The 22,678-nt window shown below is 39.1% G+C and overlaps 1 protein-coding gene across 3 annotated transcripts in view; it reads right to left on the reverse strand.

The window, feature by feature from the left end:
* Positions 1-3,425: 3,425 nt before the first annotated feature.
* cep128 (centrosomal protein 128kDa) overlaps positions 3,426-22,678 on the reverse strand; it is a 120,759-nt gene continuing 101,506 nt past the window's right edge. For 2 of the 3 annotated variants that reach the window (XM_031890960.1, XM_012969281.3), the window contains exons 23-26: positions 15,688-15,765; positions 8,815-8,928; positions 6,523-6,631; positions 3,426-4,327 (exon numbers count right to left, since the gene is read on the reverse strand). In XM_031890960.1, the coding sequence (XP_031746820.1) occupies positions 4,245-4,327; positions 6,523-6,631; positions 8,815-8,928; positions 15,688-15,765 (384 nt within the window). In that variant the 3' untranslated portion in view covers positions 3,426-4,244. The remainder of the gene's footprint in view (positions 4,328-6,522; positions 6,632-8,814; positions 8,929-15,687; positions 15,766-22,678) is intronic. The other variant, XM_031890961.1, reaches the window with a different exon arrangement.

A 22,678-nucleotide genomic window follows, 5' to 3' on the forward strand; every position in this document is an offset into this window, starting at 1 on the left:
GTTAGCTTAGCCTTGCTCTCCAGCATGAATCATGTCTCCATCAGGCCCTTGCTTTACATTGCACAGCAAGCTAAATCCCCTCTCCTGAAAACAGTATTGCCTCGCTGACATGGATCCCTCTCTGGCCCCTTTGAACAGTGCATTAGGGTGGAATACGAGCCTGTGTTCCCTATCACCAAGCGACCGCATACATTGTTGTTACAATATTACATTTGGGGAGATGAATTGTTTACTTTGCTGAATAAATATTTTGCCATAGCAGAATTACCCTTGATTGTGGTGGAAGTTTGCAAAGAGAACTTCAGGAGCCTAACAATAACCAGGACTTGCAGTTGCTGGGGGATTCCCAGAATGCAGAGGCCACAGAAGGAGCCTGAATTATGTGCAATTTTCAGTATCTGTTTCTGAAAAGAAGAAGTTTCTGTAGAAATGGGGTGGCTGTTAGAATGTTCTGTAGCCATACACTTTCAGCTATTAGTCATCGTACAACAAACGTTCAGATATCGATTGTATGTTTTAATGCAACAATCTAAAACTAACATTCGGATTTAAATTGTAGGATTAAAGTCAGAAAAATAACAAATCAGGCGATGTTCTGGCCTAAAATTGACAGACAACAATCGTACGAAGGTTATGTCCCTGAAACAGTAGTGACATATGGAAACTTTCACCCCGGGAATGATGTGCTTGCTTAAATGTATAGTATGTGTTTATACGAACGAATGTGCTTATATCGATTGTGTGCGCGAAGCTTCTTCTTTAAAAAACAAATTTTGTTTTCTGTTTTAAAATGAACCCAGTATGTATGAATGCCAAATACAGAGCAGCACTTGCAATAGTCAGGAAAAGAAGAATCAGAGAAAGCTTGTTGCAGTAAGCAATGGATTTTAAAACTTTGGCAAACATACAAGTTCCTCAGGGGGTGTGAGCATTTTGTTTATACGTAAGAGGACACCCATGGGTATTGGCAGACGGGCAATACATGAAAACATATTATTGTTATCTGACAGAAATTTTCTAACCTGTCCGATTGACTAAATGACTGATTGCCATAGTATAAAAATGGTCAGGACAATTATTCGGAACTCACACACAGTCCAAAAATCATACAACACTTTGTATATATGGCCAGCTTAACTCCACTTCTTTTTCTAGGATTTCTAGGCTTTGTGGACCTCAACTAAAGATTACTAGTTTAAATAACAACTTCTGAAAATATGTACTGAAATATGCAGCAGTGTCTTGGGAGAGACCTGTTCCACCCTATAAAGCACGTGTCAAACACAAGGCCTGCTCGGTTGTTTTATGTGGCCTGTGGTGACTGTGCTTGACCGTGCAGCACCAATCACCTGACTGCACTGTAACTGTGCCTGACTGTGCAGCACCAATTGCCTGACTGTGCCACTCCAGTCCCAGTGGTGCTCCAAGTAGCCAGGTATGTGCTGCCCTGCAGGGTGCGTGGTATGGAATGACATAATACGCATCACGCAGGGCAGAACGTAAGCCCCCGTTTGGAGCGCCACTTGGACTGGAGCGGCTCATTCACCATGGGCCACATAAAACAGGCAAAAGTTCCCATTTCCGCAGCACTGCGACCCCGTGCCGCAAGTTTGCACCTAGTGGGCGAGTCCTGTCCCACTGCTCCCACAGTTTGTAAATTACCTGTTTTGCTTACAGTTTGCTTTGTGCTTGTTGTTATTTTCAGAACATGATTAATGCACGAGAATGTCGTGTGATATGGTGTTTCAGGGTGAGGAAGGATTTATCCTTCTACTACTAAGTATCTTAATAAAAAATTTCAGCCTGCGGCTTAGCCTGGGTTTTAGATTTCGGCCCCCTTATGTGATTGTGTTTGACACCCATGCTATAAAGGATACACAACCCTTTTGTTCTCCTTATCTTAACATTCAGCCTAAAGCTGGCCATACACACGCCGATAATATCGCACGAAACCTCGTTTCGTACAATATTCGGTGCGTGTATGGCATGTCGGCTAGTCGACATATATCACAGGAAGCTGCTGAAATCGGTCGACTCGCCGATCGGCCAGGTTAGAAAATTTTGATCGGGCGCCATAGAAGGCGTCTGACCAAAATCTGCCGTCAGGGCTGAATCGGCAGAAGGAGGTAGAAATCCTATTGTTTCTACCTCCTTATCTGCTGTTTCAGCCCTGAACGGTGTGTGGCGGATCTGACTATGTTTCGTGCGACCGATGGTCGCACGAAACATCGTCAGATCGCCACGTGTATGGCCACCTTAACAGAACATCAGTTTTATGGAAGATTTATGAAAAATGGAGACAGATAGTAAAAATCTGACTGCTGTTTTTTTGCTTATATTTATATTTTTATAATGAGCAATAACTTACATATATTTAGATATTTAAATATGCATAAATACTGTATATATTATTTGGCTATATGTCTGCTGTATGCTGAATAAATTTATTTATTTTATTTTTTAAAAAAACATTTTATATAAATTTACTGTACAATATATAAAATGATTCAAGTATGAGGAGAAAGACACTGTGTCACCATTCTGTTCCCAGAATTATAAAAGCGGCACACTCTACATTTCTTTTATATTTGTTGAAACAAATGTTGTGATATAGTTTTAGAAATAAATGCTGTACCAAAAAGTGAAGGGATATTAAGAGCAACTAAGGCTTGTCTTTTCATATGGTTCATAGAACACCAAGGGTAAATTTATAAATCTTTATGATTGAAACAAGGGGTATATTAGTTCTTAAAACACAAACGTTGCAAAGAGTCATGTGACAAACAGAGCGTACTGATTACAAATGATAATATATACTGTATGTAGTCATTCATAGCAATATACTTTGTAGGTTACTCAGAACTTTTATATGTCATATGCTAGTGGTATTCAGAGTTGGTCTGTGTCTTTGCTCTAAATAAATACTAACTAAAATACAAAATATTGTTCCAGATACTAATCTCTTATGTACGACGATATCTGTTATGGAAATATATCGTTTTTTTTGTTGATACCCATTGGCCACCCATGAGCATCAGCACAGCAGTAAATTTGGAAGCTTTTTGCCGAAGTACATCTCTCTGTATGTTTCTGTTCACCAAATGCAAAGCGATTTTACTTAAAACTATTAGCCAAAATAGAAAAAAATCTGGTTGGCCAATGAAATCCATGGGCACATGTACTACTGGATGAATATATGCAGCAATGTAGTTTGACCATACAGATGTGTGCAGCCAGTGCAATATCAGATATGCTAAACCTGACATTTGTACCAATCACTGTGCAGCTAGGTCCTACTAATAGAAGGTAATCAAGTTGGTTAAACATTTAAACATGTTCTTCCTTAAAAATTTGGGTGTGGCCTTGTGGAAAATCCTGAAAATACATCAGAAATGCAAAAAAGTAATACTCAGAATGGCACTAAATTTATATAGAAATCTTGATATATTTAGAAACATTTTGTATATAATGCAATTTGTAGAAACATACTTGTTCATTTCCTTGCTTACAATAAAATATACTATAAATATGCATAATTAAAATCAAGCAAAGACATTTGTACTGTACAGTAATAATTTAAGCTGTAAAAGTGACACGGTCATTTGGAGGAAAACAGAAGCAATAGAGAATAACACAAAAGAGAAAACAAGAGAAACAATACACAGTGATTCAGAGACAAAAACAGCCTGGATTTGTGATTTGACTATGATTTTTTAACCATTTCATAAACATTACTAGTGTTACAGGTTTGGTAGCTGGATGTGACTTTGATGGGTCGTATGCAGGAGAAAACAATGCCACCTTTACACTGCCATTAAAATGAAATGAATCACTGCTTTAATGGGCAGAACAAGCTGAAATCTACAGGTATTGATAATTCTATAATGGTTGGGTGGGCATGACAATAAAAGGTTGTATTTTTAAATACATTTATAACAGGTATGGATGATTTTTCTGTTTAATTTGAAAATGACTTTTATTATACAGCATTTTTGTCTGGGTAACAGGTCCTCTTTAATGGTTCAAGTGGCAAATATGCTTGGAACTTATAGTTCATGTTCTGTGGATTAGGAGACGGGCAGAAAGATTTTCTTGCAGGTCTGTTTGTATCCAACACTTGACTTAAAGGAAAGCAGGTCTTAACCTGTACATTGCTAAAACTACACTGCTGGCATCTTTCTTTAGTTTGAGATAGGGTGAAATGTCTCTTAATGCTGATGGTACTGGTATGGGATGTTCTTTCTTCAGGAAGCCTTCCCATTCATGGTGATGAATTGCGTGTGGTCTCCAAGGAAATCACTGTGCTTAAGTCGCTCCTTCAAAGAAGCTGTTGAAGAGAGTGGCAGAGAAGAGGAGAGATGAAGAGCTCATTGACTAAGATGGGAAAACTATATCTGGAAACACGTTTGCTGTGCTTCAGCCTTGCAGGGGAATGCTCCTTTACTAAACTGATGCAGTGTCCAAATTGCAAAATTCAGCATCACAGTGTCTGCCCTTGTGCCTAATGTACCAATACAGATTCACATTAGTGTCCAATTTGGGAAATCATAATCAAATCATGTTTTGGGTCAGTTATTATTGTGGGGTTAGTGTCGCTTTCAGCACCTAAAATGGTGTATTGTGAAAGGCATAAGCTTAGTATTTCATTTGCAGTCACAGATTTTTTTGGAAATGTGCAATTGTATTAGAAGTTATAATTGAAACTGGAAGGGTTAAAATCCCCAGATGACATGGGCAGGGTATTGGGCAGCTGTGGAAATGTTAAAAAAAAAAAAAAAAAAAATTATGACAATATTTAAAGCCAAATAAGCTGTGTTAAAAATAGCCATCTGCTAGCAACATTTAGCTGAATCATATCAATTGGGTTATGTAATAAAAAGGTATTCAAGTATCCACCAGGTCTGATAACCCATAGCAACCAGATGTTTTCATTTAAACAGGGGACCAATAAATGCTACAAGCTGATTGGATGCTCTGGGTTGCTAGAGCTGGTGTAGACTTTGCAGCGTTTACTACATTAACCTATATACATGTAAAATTGTGTGCAGTGCACTGTACAGCCCGGTCTGTTCATATACACAACCACAAAGGTGATGTTACTTGCTTTCCCTGGCTGAAAAATAAATGGATTATAAAACCTTGCCCTATCTGTCTGGACCAAGCTTACCTCATCCCCCTGCCTAAACATCCCAGGACTAGGAGGAATGGTCAGAGACTGCTTTCCCTGGCAGAAAAATAAATGTCTCTGTCAACTGTATTTATGTAATGTAGGGCCCAATTCATCCCACTTTGGTCTCATGTGCAACTAAGTCCATAATACTTGTTTACAGGCATTCTTGACCATTTTATTCCCACGTGAGCATGGCACTCTAGCCAGTCCATAGCAGTCTGGTCTCTAACTCTAATCCAGTACATCCTGTCCTGCTCTCTAACTAATGCAGTCATGCTTTGGGCTTACAGTGCTTTATAAATCCTGGCCTACTCTGTTCCATAAACTGCACAGCCGTTAGAGGACTCATCTCTCTATAACCACATTGCCTCTTACAAAACGTCTATTTTTATATTCCTTATAAGTATGATTAAAGATGAAATCTGATAATTGTGACATGATCATGCAGAACATGGCAGAATGTAATGTTAGATATATCACATCTACGCATATCTTAACAGTATAATCTCAGAATGAGGGTCCAGGGAGAGCCAAGAAACACAGCCCGCCTAAAGTTCTTGAACAAATTCCCCCCACCCCTCCCCATCAAACACACACAATACTACTACTGGGAAGAGATCCAAGAATGCGGCCTGAACTGATTATCTGTACTCAGATGAATGTACTTCTCCAGCTCAAATGTTCAAAACTACTTTGCTAAGTACCATGGGTCACACTACACAGGTCACACAAGCTTTTTCACTTGCTTTCCTTGAAGTGAATGAGGTACAACAGAAAGAGGAGCACTATTTGTACAGAAAGGGAGAAACGATATACAGGGAAACACATTTACCCCTTTTCTGCCAGTGTCAAAAACATGTTACATCACAAGAGTTAAATTGGTTGTGTGAGCAGGAACTACAGGTGTGGCTGTACCTACGTCACATTGTGAGGTAAAAACCCCTGGTGCACAAGAAGAATCACCACTAATTATCAAATACTTGATTCATACAAAATGTATGAACTTCATAAATTATATATATATATATATGGGGTTAAGGGGTTGGTCACCACCCTACCATACTATTTACTGCATGAATGGATTTTACAGTTTCTGTAGATGAATACAAATATCAAATTGAAAGATAATTAAATAACATTTTAAATAATATAAATGCAAACACTAAAAGGATGGTCAGTTTATTTTCTTAGTAGTTTTTTATTGCTAACTGTATAGTGAATTCTAAGCTTCTGTTAAAAGACTTGTTCCTGTAAGTACTTCTAAAATGCCAAATCTGATTGCAGAAATCCTTTCGTTTCGGACAGTAGTACCATGCGCAATGCAACTGCTACCAAGTTTACCAAATACTAACAGCTGTAATCCGAATATAAGGAGCTGGACAGGGTGCTGTTTTGGGCCCGCAATGATGATGACAGGGAGGCTAGACGTGCACTGTGTGCCTCTGCTTTAATCCTCTCCTCCTTCAAAAGGAAAACAAAGACACATTTAAAAGGTAAACAATAAAAGATAAAACTATGGGAAATAAAACAAAATGAAAAAAATTGTAATAGTATGCTTCACATTACTTTAGTTATTAATGTAATTAGTAAAATGAAACAGCCAGCCCTTTTGTATGACGCAAGACTTAACACCTAATTCGCTTAGTGAAAAGCATGAGCAGATGCGCCGGTATGTATAACATAATGCTCTGTACTTACAGGCTAGCAAGGTGCATGAGCCTTATTGGGTAGACTAGAACCCAACCATAACCTCAACCCAAATTTTTCCCTACTCGGAACCAAATACATGATCCAAGCCGCAGCAACTTATTCCTCAGCCTGAACTACTACCCAGTGGCCACAAAAATAATGAAAATGATTCCCATCATGAACAGGGAATGACATCATTATAATCCCCAAAGTGATACCATTATAGGATGTCAAAACGTGAAAAAGAAATAAACAAAGCTAATTTTTAGACGTACAACCTGCTCAATATTTGTTTTTATTTGCAGTTTTTAATCTACATTCCTCTATTACAGGCACTTCTGTTGTGTGCTTATCATCCTTCATTTTTTTTTTTCTATAGAACTAGGTGCAGGGGCCTTGTATGTTGGATGAAGTTTTCCTGCAAAAAGAATGCAGTTGAATGCTCAGAGACCTGCAGGGAGCGGCCTTACTGTAAGTAAAGTGTAGCTCCACTAATTTGCTGGACCATGTCGGATAGAATAATGCTGTTGGCTACAAAGAGATGGATGTATGGGCTGAAGTTTATTTCCCACCCATAATGCAGTTGGCTATGCAAAGATGGCAGTAAGGATAGATGCTTTCTTATTTCCCACTTGTTACCTTCCTGAATTTGTTTTATTATCTTTCCTATCACATAGATTTAAGTCCTGTAAGGTAGCTTACTAATCTTTAAGTTACAACTCAATAAAGCTCAAGGAGAATGCTGCACAAGAGCTGAAGCTTCTACATATATTGAGTGATATATCAACTGGTGTATGAAACCGATACAGTTCAAAAAGGCTGGCAACCTGGTACAGGTATGGGATCCCTTATCCAGAAACCAGTTATCCAGAAAGCTCCGATTTATGGAAAGCCCATCTCCCATAGACTCCATTTTAATCAAATAATTCAGAATTTTAAAACTGATTTCCTTTTTCTTTGTAGTAATAAAACAGTACCTTGTAACTGATTCCAACTAAAATATAAATAATCCTTATTGGATATAAAACAATCCTATTGGGTTTAATTAATGTTTTATTGATTTTTTAGTAGACTTTAGGTATGGGGATCCAAATTACGGAAAGACCCCCTTATCTGGAATACCCTTGGTCCCGAGCATTCTGGATAATGGATCCTATACCTATATAAAACTTGTGCATTTCTTTCTGCCCAAGCCTCTTGTGGATACTGACACAACTGTTGTGGAAAACATGGACTTACCATCATAGTTATGGGGCATAGTTGTGCACTACTCAGGAGGCAGCACAGATAAAATTTCACATAGTTTAGCTAAGTGCAAACATAACGAATTAATAACATCCATTTTAGCACTCTGCACTTGCAACTGAGTTTGTAATTGAGCCTTTAGGCCTGCAAATTACGCTATTATATGGACATGGAACTGCTTAGTGGCGTTAAATATCCTCATATTAAAGTGTAGGCATTACATGATCAATTTTATCATTGCTACTTTTAAAATATAACACTATTAAAAAAGTGATATCGCCAGTTATACATGGGGATTATTCAGCCTTGTCACCTGATGTGGAATACTTATCTATTATTATATAATTAAAAAATAATAATACATATGAGGATTTTAACAAGTGTTGACCTTTGTATTGTCAGGGGACTCCTCTGTAATCCGTAATAGCCTTATATTACAGAAGACAAATAGTGATCCACTGAATACAATAATTTCTGTATTTGGCTGAATATCAAACTCTTAAAGTGGTGGGATTTGGCCTGCATCCTAAACCGACGCTTGGATTTGGTCCATCCCTAATAACAATATCACTGTACAGGAGAACTAATGGAAAGAAGTGAAACTCCTATTATTTATACTACGTATATCTATGCTGTCTACAGTGTATGAATAACAATATGAAATGTAGGATAACAGGTGGCAAATAACAAAATAAGAGAGCTAGAGTTACCCTGTATTCCTGAATCCTGCGCTTGGAATCTTCTAGCTGTTGCTGAAGAGATCCAACAATCTCTCGGTACTGAGCATATCGTTCCTCCATTACTTCTCTTTGCTGATGTGAATCCTGTAGAAAAAAAATAATGACATCTGAACTCAAAGTGATACTGGCACCAAAAAAACTACTCTTCAAAATATTAATGTACGTAAAAAGTTCCCTATAGGTCATGTTAACCATTTTTCACTGCTTTGTAAGTAACGGTTACATGAAGTTCCTAAACCTGACTGTTTTGGCAACCTGACTGTCCCTTCTCAACCTGTCAGTTATAGCTTCTAATGCTAACAGACTCCTGCTGAACAAATATGGCCGCAGGCCCCCCCTCTGCTGCGCTTATATGCTTTGGAATATACAAATTAAGTTTAAACTTTGGCATGTTGTATTTTTACTGGTTGCTGAAATAAAAGACAGGGAAAGTCCAGTCATTAGTTTTAACCCAGAGCTCCTAAATACCAAGATAACTTGGACATCACATGGTAAATATTTGCTTCATTTACCTAGGATGTTACGCACATTTCGGACCAAATGGCTAGGAGCATGTGGTCAGCAGAAAAAAAATCACAATATGCATCAATAAATGCTCATATTGTGAAGAAGTTTGTTGCTTTTGGGCAAAAAAAAAAAAAAGCGTATATATTGTAGTTCATAAAGAACTATGGTGCAGCAGGAGTCTGTTAGCATTAGAAGCTATAACTGACAGGCTGAGAAGGGACTGTCAGGTTTAGGAACTTCAAGTAACAATTACTTATGAAAGCAGCCCTATCAGCAAAAAATGATCAACAGTTTCAAGTTTAATTGCCATATACAAATAACAATGAAGCATCATTACTGTAATGACATTTTTTTGACCTGTGTTCCTCCCAAAAAAAAAAAAAATACAAATATTAAATATAATAAAAGTGTGCTATAAAGTATTTACAATAAAAAAATGCATTGAAATATTTGGAATTGTGCAGTGAGGATTTAAAGTGGCTTTGCTTAAAGTGACACTGCGATGAGTCCAGTAGTTATGGGGAGTGTGTGTTGGTGTGGTCTCTGTATCTGCTGGTGCGGGTCTGGATGCTCCTGTACTGCCTGCCTGATGGTAGGAGCGTGAAAAGACTGAGGCTGGGGTCAGAGAGGATCCGCTGCATTTTCCTCCTACAGCGCTGTCTGTACAGGTCCTGCATGGCTGGCAGTTCAGTCCTGGTGATGCGCTGTGCTGATCTCACCACCCTCTGCAGAGCTTTGCGGTCCAAAGCATTACAGCTGCCATACCAGGTGGTGATACAGCCGGACAGAATACTCTCTATGGTGCATTGATAGAAGTTTGTGAGTATTCTGGAGTCCATGCCGAACCTCCTCAGGCGCGCAGAAAGAAGAGCCGCTGTCTTGCAGCTTTTGTGATCACACCAATGTGGTGAGACCAACTCAGATCCTCACTGATATTGATGCCCAGGAATCTGAAGCAGCTGACTTTCTCCACCTCTGCTCCCTCAATGTAAATGGGGGTATGGCCTCCTCCCTGCAGTCTCCTGTAATCCACAATGAGCTCCTTAGTTTTGCTGACGTTGAGCAGCAGGTTGTTGTCACAGCACCATGATGACGACTCATCTCCATTAGAAATGCAGCCGATGATGGTGGCGTCGTCTGCAAATTTGATGATAGTATTGGAGCTGTGTGTTGCTGTACAGTCGTGGGTGAACAGGGTGTACAGCAGGGGGCTGAGCACACATCCCTGGGGGGCACCGGTGCTAAGTGTCATTGTGGATTAGGTGATGTTGCCGATCCAGCAGGAAGTAAAGAGGATCTTAGGCTCCTCTTGGCCTTCTGCCAATATGTTGCCCAACATGGCACAAACCCCGTGAGATCAACATACTGTGGGACATAGAAGGCTGACAACTGGTCTATACTAGTGCTTGCATTCAGTTTGAAACAGAGACCAGTGCGCTGTGTGTTAAACAAGAGCCAAATGAAGCAATATGCAGAATTAATATTCTAAAACTATTATTGGAACATAAAATAGTTATTTAAAGTTAGTTTTGCAAACTAATAGCCCAAGACAGACCATTCACAAATCCCAGCTCATCTTATTTTATCCTTCCACCCACAAAGACCCAGCAGAGCCCCCCTATGCTGCGCATCTTTTTGGATATAAAGAGTATCCATGGTATCCACCTGTTTCCTATTTATATCACTCTGCATAACAACATGTGGCCATTAAATGGTAAAGATAAAGTATATTATGTTGCCCAGTTCTTTTTTTTTTTTTTTAACTGTGATCTTCATTCCAAAATCTTTCCTTTTGCATTCAACTTTGCACTTTTTTCTTCCACTATGTGGGACACTCCATTTCCCTTGAATCCAGCTACAGTGCCTTACCCCCTTTACAAAAGTTTAAAGCAGTACAAGCTATAAATGGGTCCCTACATCTGCCCAAAATGGACCCTGCAAACACTAATAAAAGACTGCTGTTACTTTCCTAGATCAAATAATTATTTTTATACTCCAACAGTAAATAACCATTAAGGCCAAACCTCAAAGGGTTATTTTTATTAACTGTCTAGAGAACACTTCAGCTGAAGAAAGCACCATGATAGCTCCCACACATTTGCAGGGTTGGAGTGGCCTGCAAGTTATAACACAATGCTGTACATTGGTTGGTGTATGTTTTATCTTTTTATCAGATACATCATTATTTTATTATCATCCTTTATTTGCAAAGCAGTGACATATAATACTATGATTTAAGTTTGTAAGTTTCCATTGAAGCTTACAATCACATTTCTGTGAAGCTAAAACATGACATACAAACTTCATCCAGATACCGCTCTTGGTCAGAACCCAAAACCCCAGACAGAAATGCTGACTACAGTGAGCTACCCATTTCAGCATGGGTTCATGTATTTCTAATTTTATTGGGTAATTCACATTGAAAGTAATTATCATTAAATTAAAATTTACTATGTGTCATCTTACACAAACAGAAAACTTTCTCAATATAATCAATTAAAAATTGTGCCTCTTCTCAGCATCTGTCACTTTCCAGGCAGGAGTTGGGAGTCAGTCAGATTTTGATTGACAGTTAAAAGGGGACCTGTCACCTTAGGAAAAAATGCTAAATCCTTTCCAATCATGTTAGTTTAGCAAAATAAACTTCACTTAGACTATATAAATTATTTACATTTTGTTTCGTACAGTCTTGGAATTCACAATGACAGCAAGCAGGTAGGTGCCATTTTGTGAACACTGTTATTAAAGAAGAAGGAAAGGCTAAGTCACTTGGGGGTGCCAAAATGTTAGGCACCCCCAAGTGACTTAGATCGCTTACCTTCTACCCCGGGCTGGTGCCCCTGTATGGAGAAAACAGCACCAGCCCGGGGTAGCAGCGATCGCTTCCTCCTTCCTCTCTCGCTGCGCGCGCAGTAGAGTGAAAAGCCGAACTTTAACAGAGAAGTTGGCTTTTTCACTCTACTGCGCATGCGCCGGACTCGGAGTCTAGGGGAAAGGAAGGCGGAAGGAGGAAGCGAATCGCCCCAGGTGCCCCGGGCTGGTGCGGTTTTCTCCTAATAGGGGCACCAGCCCGGGGTACGAGGTAAGCGATTCAAGTCACTTGGGGGTGCTTAACATTTTAGCACCCCCAAGTGACTTAGCCTTTCCTTCCCCTTTAAGGCACACTTTGTATAATCCCAAAATCTTTTGTATTCTCCATCTAGGTGATATCTAGGTAGTGCTGAATGAAAAGGGAAAGTAATGGTAATTAAAAATTTGGAGATGTCAATCATATATTGCCTGCTCCTCAGGCATAGAGGCGGGGCAGGCAATATATGATTGACAGATCAGATTTGTAAGTATATTTATAAGAGGTGTGGATGATTTAATAAAATAAAGAGTTTGGGTTTCATGTTTAATTTGCAAAAGACTTTATGTGTGGGTGACAGGTCTCCTTTAAGTGAAAGACAGCTACAGTAGCTCTAAGGGCAGATTTGGCATTTTCTTGCAGTGACAAAATGCTCAAAAAATTCCTTTGCATTATAGGTAATGCAAGTCACCAAAAGTAATTACACTGTGTGAAAATGGACTTGTACGCATCTTTCAGCAATTACCCGCAATGACAAGGAATTTTAAAGCAATTTGTCATGACGGCAAAACATGGATGAAAAAGTGCCCATCTATCATTACCCTAATACATTATACAAAGGGAACACACACCAATTATGTACTGAGCTGTCAATCTAACACTTACTCTGACTCTTGCATGATGACCGATTCATTTAATTATTTCATAAACTGTACATCATTTTCAGCTAATTATATTTAGAAAGTTTCTAATTTCCATGAGATGAAGCTCATAATAAATGTTCAGTTTCAGTTTGTTTAGAACTGTCCCATTTGGAATTTCTGCAGCTATCTGGTTGCTATTTTACCTAGTAACCAGCCAGTAGTTTGAATGACAGACTGGAAAATGAAGAGGGCCTGAATTGAAAGAGACAGAAACAGTAACAGTAAAAATGACATTGTAGCCACACACAGCATTTTAGCATTTTTGGATGGTGGGTAAGTGGTTCTGACAAGGAGCATTTGAAATTGTAAGACAGGAATAATCAACATTCATAGCAGTCATCTAGCTGCTGCCCACAAAACAGCTCTCTAAACCTTGCGTGCTGGAAACAAGGTTGCTAATGAGGGCCCTGCTAACCATCACTTTGAGGATCATGTCCTTTACCCACTTAGAAATGTAACGTTTTAACCTTACTAATGGGAGAAAGAAGAAGGAGAAAATGGAAATAAATATTTCAAGATTTGTAGGCATAATTAAGGTAGAAATTAGAAAATTGTCAGCTAGGAGGACAGGCAGCATGTTCTTCACTGCCTAAAGGTGGTCAAACATAGGCCATGTGGCATCTGACCAACTGGCCTGCAGGACTAATGGCTAATAGGCCATACACTTTGGGTGGATTTTTATCGTCTACTTCCTTCGTTCTGACAGCTTAACAATCAATACAGCAGGAAGTAAAGAGGATCTTAGGCTCCTCTTGGCCTTCTGCCAATATGTTGCCCAACATGGCACAAACCCGTGAGATAAACAAACCAACCAATATCAAAATCTTTGGTTCTTAAAATCTATGGGCTGACAAGATAACCTTCAAAAATAGTTCAGAAAATGTATTAATGGTTCCTTTTTCTTTGTAATAATAAAACAATACCTTGTACTTGATGCTATCTAAGATGCATGTATCCATATTGGTGGCACAACAATCCTATTGGGTTTTTTTTCATCTTTAAATTATTTTTGGTAGACTTAAGGTAAGGTGACCCAAGCCCAAGGTCTCAAGATATGGATAACAGATTACAGGTTTTGTCCAGCTCAGTGGGCAGCTATAAGCAATGCTCAAAAATCTCCCCTCATTCAATTCAATGGCATCTGCAGGGCTCAGATCAGGAGACTGACGAGTAAAATGATTTCTATTGTATTTCCAATCTACAGTCTCCTGACCCCACTAGTGCACCCACATATTTAAGCAATTGCCATTGAAATGAATAAGGGGTGATTTCCAGCATTTTGGGACCCCCCCAATTGAGCTGGAACTTGCTTGAATATGCTCATTGCCGTCTGAGAGTATTTTGATTTCTCTCTTTTTTTCCCGCACTGTTGCAGCCTTACTGGGTTACACATAATAAATACATGTCCTTCAGTTAAATTCTATTTTCTGAGGAAAGTTAATCCCACAAGCAAAGTCTGCGATCATGCTGAAATGGGAAGGGGCAGGAAGCTGCCAGAACAATGCGTTTCTCATAGATGTGTGGGGCTGTTGCTGTTTTCCCAGTACTTTCTCCCACCCCGGGACATGGATGTAACTGTAGGGCTGAGTAGCACTATAGCTGAGCTTTGATACTAAAGGCTTAATAATAGAGCTCATTCATGCCAGTTCCTTTCAGATCATTTTCTCAAGGTTGCTCCATACAGTATTTCCCCTTTTGTTCCTTTAGAGCAGAATATTTCCATGGATCAGCGACCACAAATATCCTAGGGGCCTATTCATTACAAACGAACATTTAAAAAAAATTAAATCCTTGCAATTGTTCCCAGTTGTTGGGGACCATTCTATTGAGGTAACACCCCCTCAAGATCACAATTACCTCACTTCTATAACAAACATAGTTCTGTTTGTCCACTCTATAAAACTTGATCTGCTCTGACTTTTAGTTGAGACAGTCTTGGAATATTAGTGCCCCTTCCTGCACTTATTTTACAGTCATAACACTGATTCACGAACGCAACCACATTGTAGCTTGCACAATAATGGATTCCGTTATTATACCTTACAGTATATACTTTACAGTGCAGTGCTTATACTTTACACTAGTGGCTGGGACAATAAGAAAGCAAATGCTGTTACATAACAGTCTAACTAAGATGAGATTTTTATTTATCACAATTATGTACAGTACAGCCATCCTGATATGTAACTTGAACATTACACACACTTTGTGATGAAAATAATAATAAAAAGTGACCATAGTATGTGTGTGAGGGAATAAGAACCTTACATTATAAGCTGCACTGGGGCAGGAAATGATGTGAATGATGCATAATCTTTGTTGAAAGGAAATGGCTGGGCAATTTGGTATACATGGTTTTTAGAAGCTTAAGGGGTGCCCAAACAAGTATTAGCCCTTGTGTAAGCACATGCCAGACGATTGTGTCACCTGGAATGGTTTACCAGCAGATTTAAATGACACAAAGTTGCCTGACAAGTGCTACCACTGTGGGCTATGGGGGACTACCTCCTAATAAATTCTGGAGGTTCTCTCTCTGCAATGCACAAGGACAGCACTGATACTTACACAAAGGTCTTTCATGTTGTCCAGCAAACTCAGTTTCTCAGGAACAGATTCCAGGTGATCCAGAGCCATTCTTGTACTCTGACATAAGGATTTAATAAGTTAGAAAGCGGATACTCATTATACATTAAAAAGCTCTATACAGTTACTAGATGTGTAATGGGAACATGAATTGTACTGTATATTTGGTATATGGACTGACATTTTCTAGAACAACCTACTTGTTGCTGTCGGCATGCTTCCAGCTTAGCTCTAAATCAACTAGATTTTAAGAAAGGGATTATTTATGCAAAAGTTTCAGCTTCATGTGCATAGCTATTTTATCTCTCCTTGCCACTATGTTACATAGGGTTGAAAAAAGACAATCAAGTTCAACCCATCCAAGTAAACCCAGCACACACAACCCACACCTACCAATCTATACACTCACATACATAAACTATAAATACAACCACTAATACTAACTGTAGATATTAATATCACAATAGCCTTGGATATTCTGATTGTTCAAGAACTCATGTAATACTTTAAATGCAAGACTCCCCTTCACAGGACATATTATAAACCCTTAGTTACTGTTTGTGGGAGCAACTCAGGAGTAAAACACTTACATGTGCAATAGAACACTAGGGGGTATTTATTAACAGTGGGGACTAACATCCAGTGCCATAGCAACCAATCAGCAATAAGATTTGACTGGTCATCTGAATGTTTAGATTTAAATGGTGACCTACAGGTTAGAAAACAAACTCAACTCTCTGACTGGTTGTTATGATCAATATCACTAGTGATGTTTGTCTCCAATGCTAATAAATACACCCCCAGCACTAACACCTTACTGCTGCATGTTTTATACAGTAAACAATTTATATGCAAAGAAACAACACATTTTACATTTTATTTTACATTTTATTTTTGTGCAGAGTACAGGGTCGGACTGGGCTGCCGGGACACCGGGAAAAATCCCAGTGGGCCCCGGCGGCCCAGACCTGACTCTTGCAGCGCTCCCCCTGCCCGGCTGCTCCTCCCCTGACGCGTTAAATTACGCGCGCTCAGGGGAGGACGTCGGGTGGGGGCCCTGCAAGGGGGGTTAGGGGGCCCCTGTGGGGGGGGGGGAATTAGGGGACGCGGCCGACGGGGTCATTTGCAGGGCCCCTAGGCCCCAGTCCGACCCTGGCAGAGTATATGAGCAATGAAGGGCACGGCACTTGCCTACTAGGCCCTTACAATGCCATGGATGAAAATTGAATGGTAGTTACAAATGACTAGCAATAACAAAATAGATTAAGAAAGAGAACCTAAGTTATATCCCACTGATAGGTCCTGAATCAGTGTACAATTAGTCAACAAGTTATTCAGTGAAATAAACAACTATTTATTGGCTCAAAATTTAAACAAACAATTCAAAAGCATACTATACCAAACAGTGGAAAGGTACATCCCAGTGCCTCATGGTGCCCACTCCTAACGCATTTCACACTATTGGGTGCTTCATCAGATGAAGCCTCTGATGAAGCACCCAATGGTGCGAAACGCATTAGGAGTGGGCAAAAAATAAGAAGCGATAAAATTTTTACCGCATGGTATAAATAGCGCTCGTTTTAACGCACTTTAGTGAATCGCCCCCATTATGTGTAAATGTATAAAATGTTTTCGAAATGTCAGAAAATTAAAAGCCCTTTACTAAAGATAAAAATATCACCCAAATCAGCGAGGATGCCAAGGATGGTGTATTTAGAGAGGCTACAAAGAACTTTCCTAACACATCAACTACATTCTCTAATGATCACTGTCTTAAAGGAGAACTAAAGCTTAACTAAAGAAGTAGGCTAGAAATGTTGTACATTTTATTTTGGGCTTCTGTACAGGTCAAGGGGGAGATCTGTGCCCCCAAAAATGCCCCAGTAGCTCCCCATCTTCTTTTCTGTGGATTCCCTGCACATGCTCTGTGCTGCTGTCAATTACTGAGCTTAGGGATTGACATGGCAGCTCTGAAACCAGTGCACTTGGCATCAGAAATTAATCATCACCCCTGTAGCATCAGCTTACAGTATATGACAGGCCAACCTTATGTTCTCCTAAACTAAGCTTCTCAACAACTGCTCAAAGCCCACTGAGCATGTGAGTGTCACTGACACTTCTAACAGAATCCAAGATGGGGCGCTCCTGTGACTACTTTGAAGGCCTGGATCATTACTACTATAGCGATGCTGAACATTTATGCTGATTTAATAAGTTCAGTATATAAAATTTCTAGCCACATTGATTTTTAAGGTTTAGTAAATGGGCAGTATGCCTTTTTCAGAAGGAGTACAATGAATAGGGCTTGTAGCGAACATACATTTTTTTTAAGGAAGAAGCATGTTTTGTTATTTTATAAGCAAAGCGGCAAATAAGGAAACTGAAGCTACACCATATTTGGAATTTTCTACCACTCAAAGAACAAACATGGAGTAGATTCAGTTTACCTATTTATTTTATTTGTATTGCTCCATATTATGTCTTGCACTCCTAAAAGGGACCTTTGTTACCACCTTAAATTGTATGCCAGGATGCCTTAAAACACTTTTTAATATTACCCTCTCTGCTGCATTTATTTCCAAGATGGTGAATTTCTCTTGGACCAATTTATAGGCTACTACAACTTTCTATTTCCATTCACTAACAGTTGTTCTGAGGTAAGTTCCTACTTGTGGCGCTGTCTAATTCCCTCTAAAATGTGTCAGGATGCATGGGGCTTTCCATAGATGTAAACTCTTCTGAAATGATACATAGACATATGTATGAGTAGCAGCAACTGCGGTGTATGTGAGATCACAAGGGCCCCAAACTTAACTCTTTGTGCATCATACACAACACTACTGGACAAATGCTACAAGCCTCACCAAAGCCTAAAACCTTACAATTGTAAGAGGCTACTTACATAGAGAATAATTTCATGAGATTCTATGCTAATAAACCTGACCAGGATACCAACAACTTTATTCCTTAAAAATGTTCAGTTAATTATTTTAACCAAATATCATGTCCCTTAAAAGAAAAGGCTAAGTCACTTGGGGGTGCCAAAATGTTAGGCACCCCCAAGTGACTTTAATCACTTACCTTATACCCCGGGCTGGTGCCCCTGTAAAGGTGGCCACACACGCACCGATATTATCGTACGAAACCTCGTTTCGTACGATAATCGGTGCATGTATGGTATGTCGGCGAGTCGACCGATATCGCAGGAAGCTCCTGACCAAAATTCTCCCTTCAGATCTGAATCGGCAGAAGGAGGTAGAAATCCTATTGTTTCTACCTCCTTACCTGCCGATTCAGCCCTGAATGGTGTGATGTTTCGTGCGACCGATGGTTGAACGAAACATCGTCAGATCGCCACGTGTATGGCCAGCTTTAGGAGAGAACAGCACCAGCCCGGGGTAGCTGCAGCGCTTCCTTCTTCCTTCTGTTGTCAAAATCCCTGGGCCGGCGCATGCTCAGTAGAGTGAAGAGCTGACTTTTTTGTTAAAGGACATGTCAACCCCAAAAATAATTTTTTGACTAATTAAAGAAAACTTAATTCTAAGCAACTTTGCAATATACATTCATTACATAGTTGTAATGGCTTTTGAGTTATTTGTATATATATTTGCTATTAAATGCAGTGTCAGTCAGTGTCCTTTTCTATTCTCTGCCCTGGGGGCTCTGCTGTTTGTAACAATGTAACACAAGCAGCAGACTGACAAACCTGACTTGCTGGAGGAGCCTGGCACTTGCAACATTGTTTAAAAAGTAACAAACGAGTTCTTTAAAGCACTAATAATTTTTAATAAATTGATATTGGGAAGTTGCTTAGAATTCTAAGCAACTTCCCAATATCAATTTATTAAAAATTATTAGTGCTTTAAAAGTTACTTGTAAATGTAATTGCTATAAAAAACAGCATTTGCTGAACTCGTTTGTTACTTATTAGGCAAAAATTTCTTTTTTGGGGTTGACATGTCCTTTAAAGTTTGGCTTATTACTCTACTGCACATGCGCAAGGGCGAGCAGACGGAAGAGGAGACACTCGCAGGCACCAGCCCGGGGTAAAAGGTAAGCGATTAAAGTCACTTGGGGGTGCCTAACATTTTCCTTCCCCTTTACTAAAGACACAAACTGTGTAAAACCTAGTCTGGTGCAGTAAGTTCAGTATATAAAATATGGCATATTTAACAGACTTATCTATATACTCCTATAAAAAGTATATCATTAAAGTGCATAAAGAAACATGTATCTAATTAGTGCCAATGACAAAATACAGGTCTAAGAGAGGCCCAGAGAAGAGTAGTACATCTCTCTCCTACCCCTGTCCAACATGTGTCTGCAAGAACATCAGTAGCGTGCATGTACAAAAAATGGCATCTGTCCCCAGGACAAGGGTACATAAGGCAACCTTATACAAGGTGAAAAATAAAGTTGATCTGGTATCACCATTCACATGCAGGTTTGTTAGCAGTTGTCTGGTGTAGAGCAGAACAAACAACCAGAAAGTTTTAAATAAACATAACATCTGAAAACCTTTGTGTAAAAACAAACCCAAGAACCATATGCAGCAGAACTGATTAGTAATTTGTTCAGTGCATGGCATGGCTCACAGAAATCAGTGCAATTTAAATCAAAGGTAATAAGTAATTAGGCAGGATATTATAAGTACATGGGAGACAAACAGGCACATATTTCTCTTATTTGATATAAGATACATTTTCAGAGTAACAGGGATTCCAACAATGAAGTATGGTGCTTCATGATTTATATGTTTGGGTTCAATAGCACATTTATTGGTTAGATGTAATCTCATTTCATTATTTTTTAACCTAACTTTCTGTTCATTCAGATATTTTGTCCTTGCTCTCACACCAGTGAAAAGGGAAAAAAAACCCCCACCAAGCCAGAGCAAAACAGACAGTGCAAGGTCACTGTGCAGAAATATGTGGAGCAATGGGGTCTGTCTTTAAACATTAATATTTTCCCAATGCATAAAACACATGCTTTCTCATTTAATACATGATCAGAGTTCAGTTCTTCTTTACTTAGGTTGCTCCATAAACATATACAAACTATGGAATAACTTTGGAATTATTTTAATAATAGGAAAAAGGGTATAACAGGGGTAGGCATTAAACAGACAGATTATATTACTAGAAAGTCGAGTTACACAGTAAGGAATTTATAATGTTGAATAAATTATAAATGATAGCAACCTTTTTTCTATTTGTTGATTTCACAGCATATCTGCATAGATTTATTAACTAGAGTATTGCATGTCTGTGCACAGGTTGCAACACAGCTAAGTATTTAGGTGTTGCACCCAAAATCCTCTGTTATTTAATGACATCCCGGGTGTGATAAAACACGCCTATGACCCTGCAGGGACACTTATAATACTAGGGACACAGAGTTGTGTAACTCTGTAAGGTGTAATGGTTGCACCCTTTAGTGTACTAATCTTTAATGCTAGAGCTCTCTCTTTTACCCTGTCATGTTGTTAGCTAAAAGTAATGTAGTCGGAGATCCCCCTGGCTGTAAGACAGTATAAATGGCATCCAGTGGCAGTGCTAAGCAAATGTCATTCCTTTTACTGCTAAGAGGGCAGCATTGCACAGTATTTGTGTTGTCTCTGTTGGCAAAAAAGTCTTGGTCTGGAGGTAGCCTAAGCAAGTATTAAAGGAACAGTAAGACCAAAAAATGAAAGTGTATAAAAGTAACTAAAATATAATGTGCTGCTGCCCTGCACTGGTAAAAGTTGTGTGTTTACTTCAGAAAGTCTACTATAATTTATATAAATAAGCTGCTGTGTAGCCATGGAGGCAGCCATTCAAAGAAGAAAAGGCACAGGCACATAGCAAATAACAGATAAAACACTATTGTATTCTACAGAACTTATCTGTTATCTGCTATGTAACCTGTGCCTTTTCTCCTTTTTTCCAGCTTGAATGGCTGCCCCGTGGCTACACAGCAGCTTATTATATAAATTATAGTAGTGCTACTGTAGCAAACACACCAGTTTTACCAGTGCAGGGCAACAGTGCATTATATTTTTATTACTTTAAAACTCTTTCATTTTTTTAGTGTTACTGTTTCTTTAAAGCGATACAGACACTAAAAAACTACTCTTCAAAATATTAAAGTACGTAAAAAGTTCCCTATAGGTCAGGTTGATTATGTTTAACTTACAGGGCTGCTTTTGTAAGTAATTATTTGAAGTTCCTAAACTTGACTGTTTTGCCAACCTGACTGTCCTCAGGTACTGCACAACTATGGCAGCCCCTCATAGAGGAACATGATCAGATCAGGTAATGTAAAAGCATCAAAGTACTTTTATAGCAAAATTAAAACTAGCATGCAAATACAATTTTATGATAGATAGAAAAAAAGGTTTAATTTCTGGCGTCAGTATCTCTTTAAGGTCTTAATCTGGTCAATCTTTCCTCCAAATATTCCCCCTTCTCAAAGAAAAAAAAGTAACCTTGATCACCCCTCACTGGGTTGCACTGCAAGGCCACTTCTTATGCAACATCAAGGAATAGGACTGCAGTAGTACTAAAAAGCAACAAGAAACAAGAAAAAACAAAAGGTAAAAACTGAAGGTCATGTTACTGTAACCTAGCTATAGCTAGACAACAAGATACACTGGGAAATGGAAAGTGGAGGAATACTGCTAGTGACTAAGCACAGCAGCGGCTGGAGGAGGGCAGCTTGGATGCGGCCCCACTGAATACCTGCTGTGCTTGCTGCTTGGCCTGTAGCATGGTGACCAAATAAATTCTGTGGTGTGCAATCCATGACATTAACCTGAGAATTTGGTGTTGGCACATATCATGAGATGAATATGTTAAAACTGCAGGCTTTTACGGCAAGTGATTTACTGTATGCTGTATTAATCCACCTGCCCCCCATCTTAGCACTGCTATCGAAACTACTCAATGGCCAGACTCTTGAATAACTGGATGTACCTACAAAATACCAGCATAAG

The sequence above is a fragment of the Xenopus tropicalis genome, chromosome 8 (genome assembly GCF_000004195.4).
Source record: "Xenopus tropicalis strain Nigerian chromosome 8, UCB_Xtro_10.0, whole genome shotgun sequence".
NCBI lineage: Eukaryota > Metazoa > Chordata > Amphibia > Anura > Pipidae > Xenopus > Xenopus tropicalis.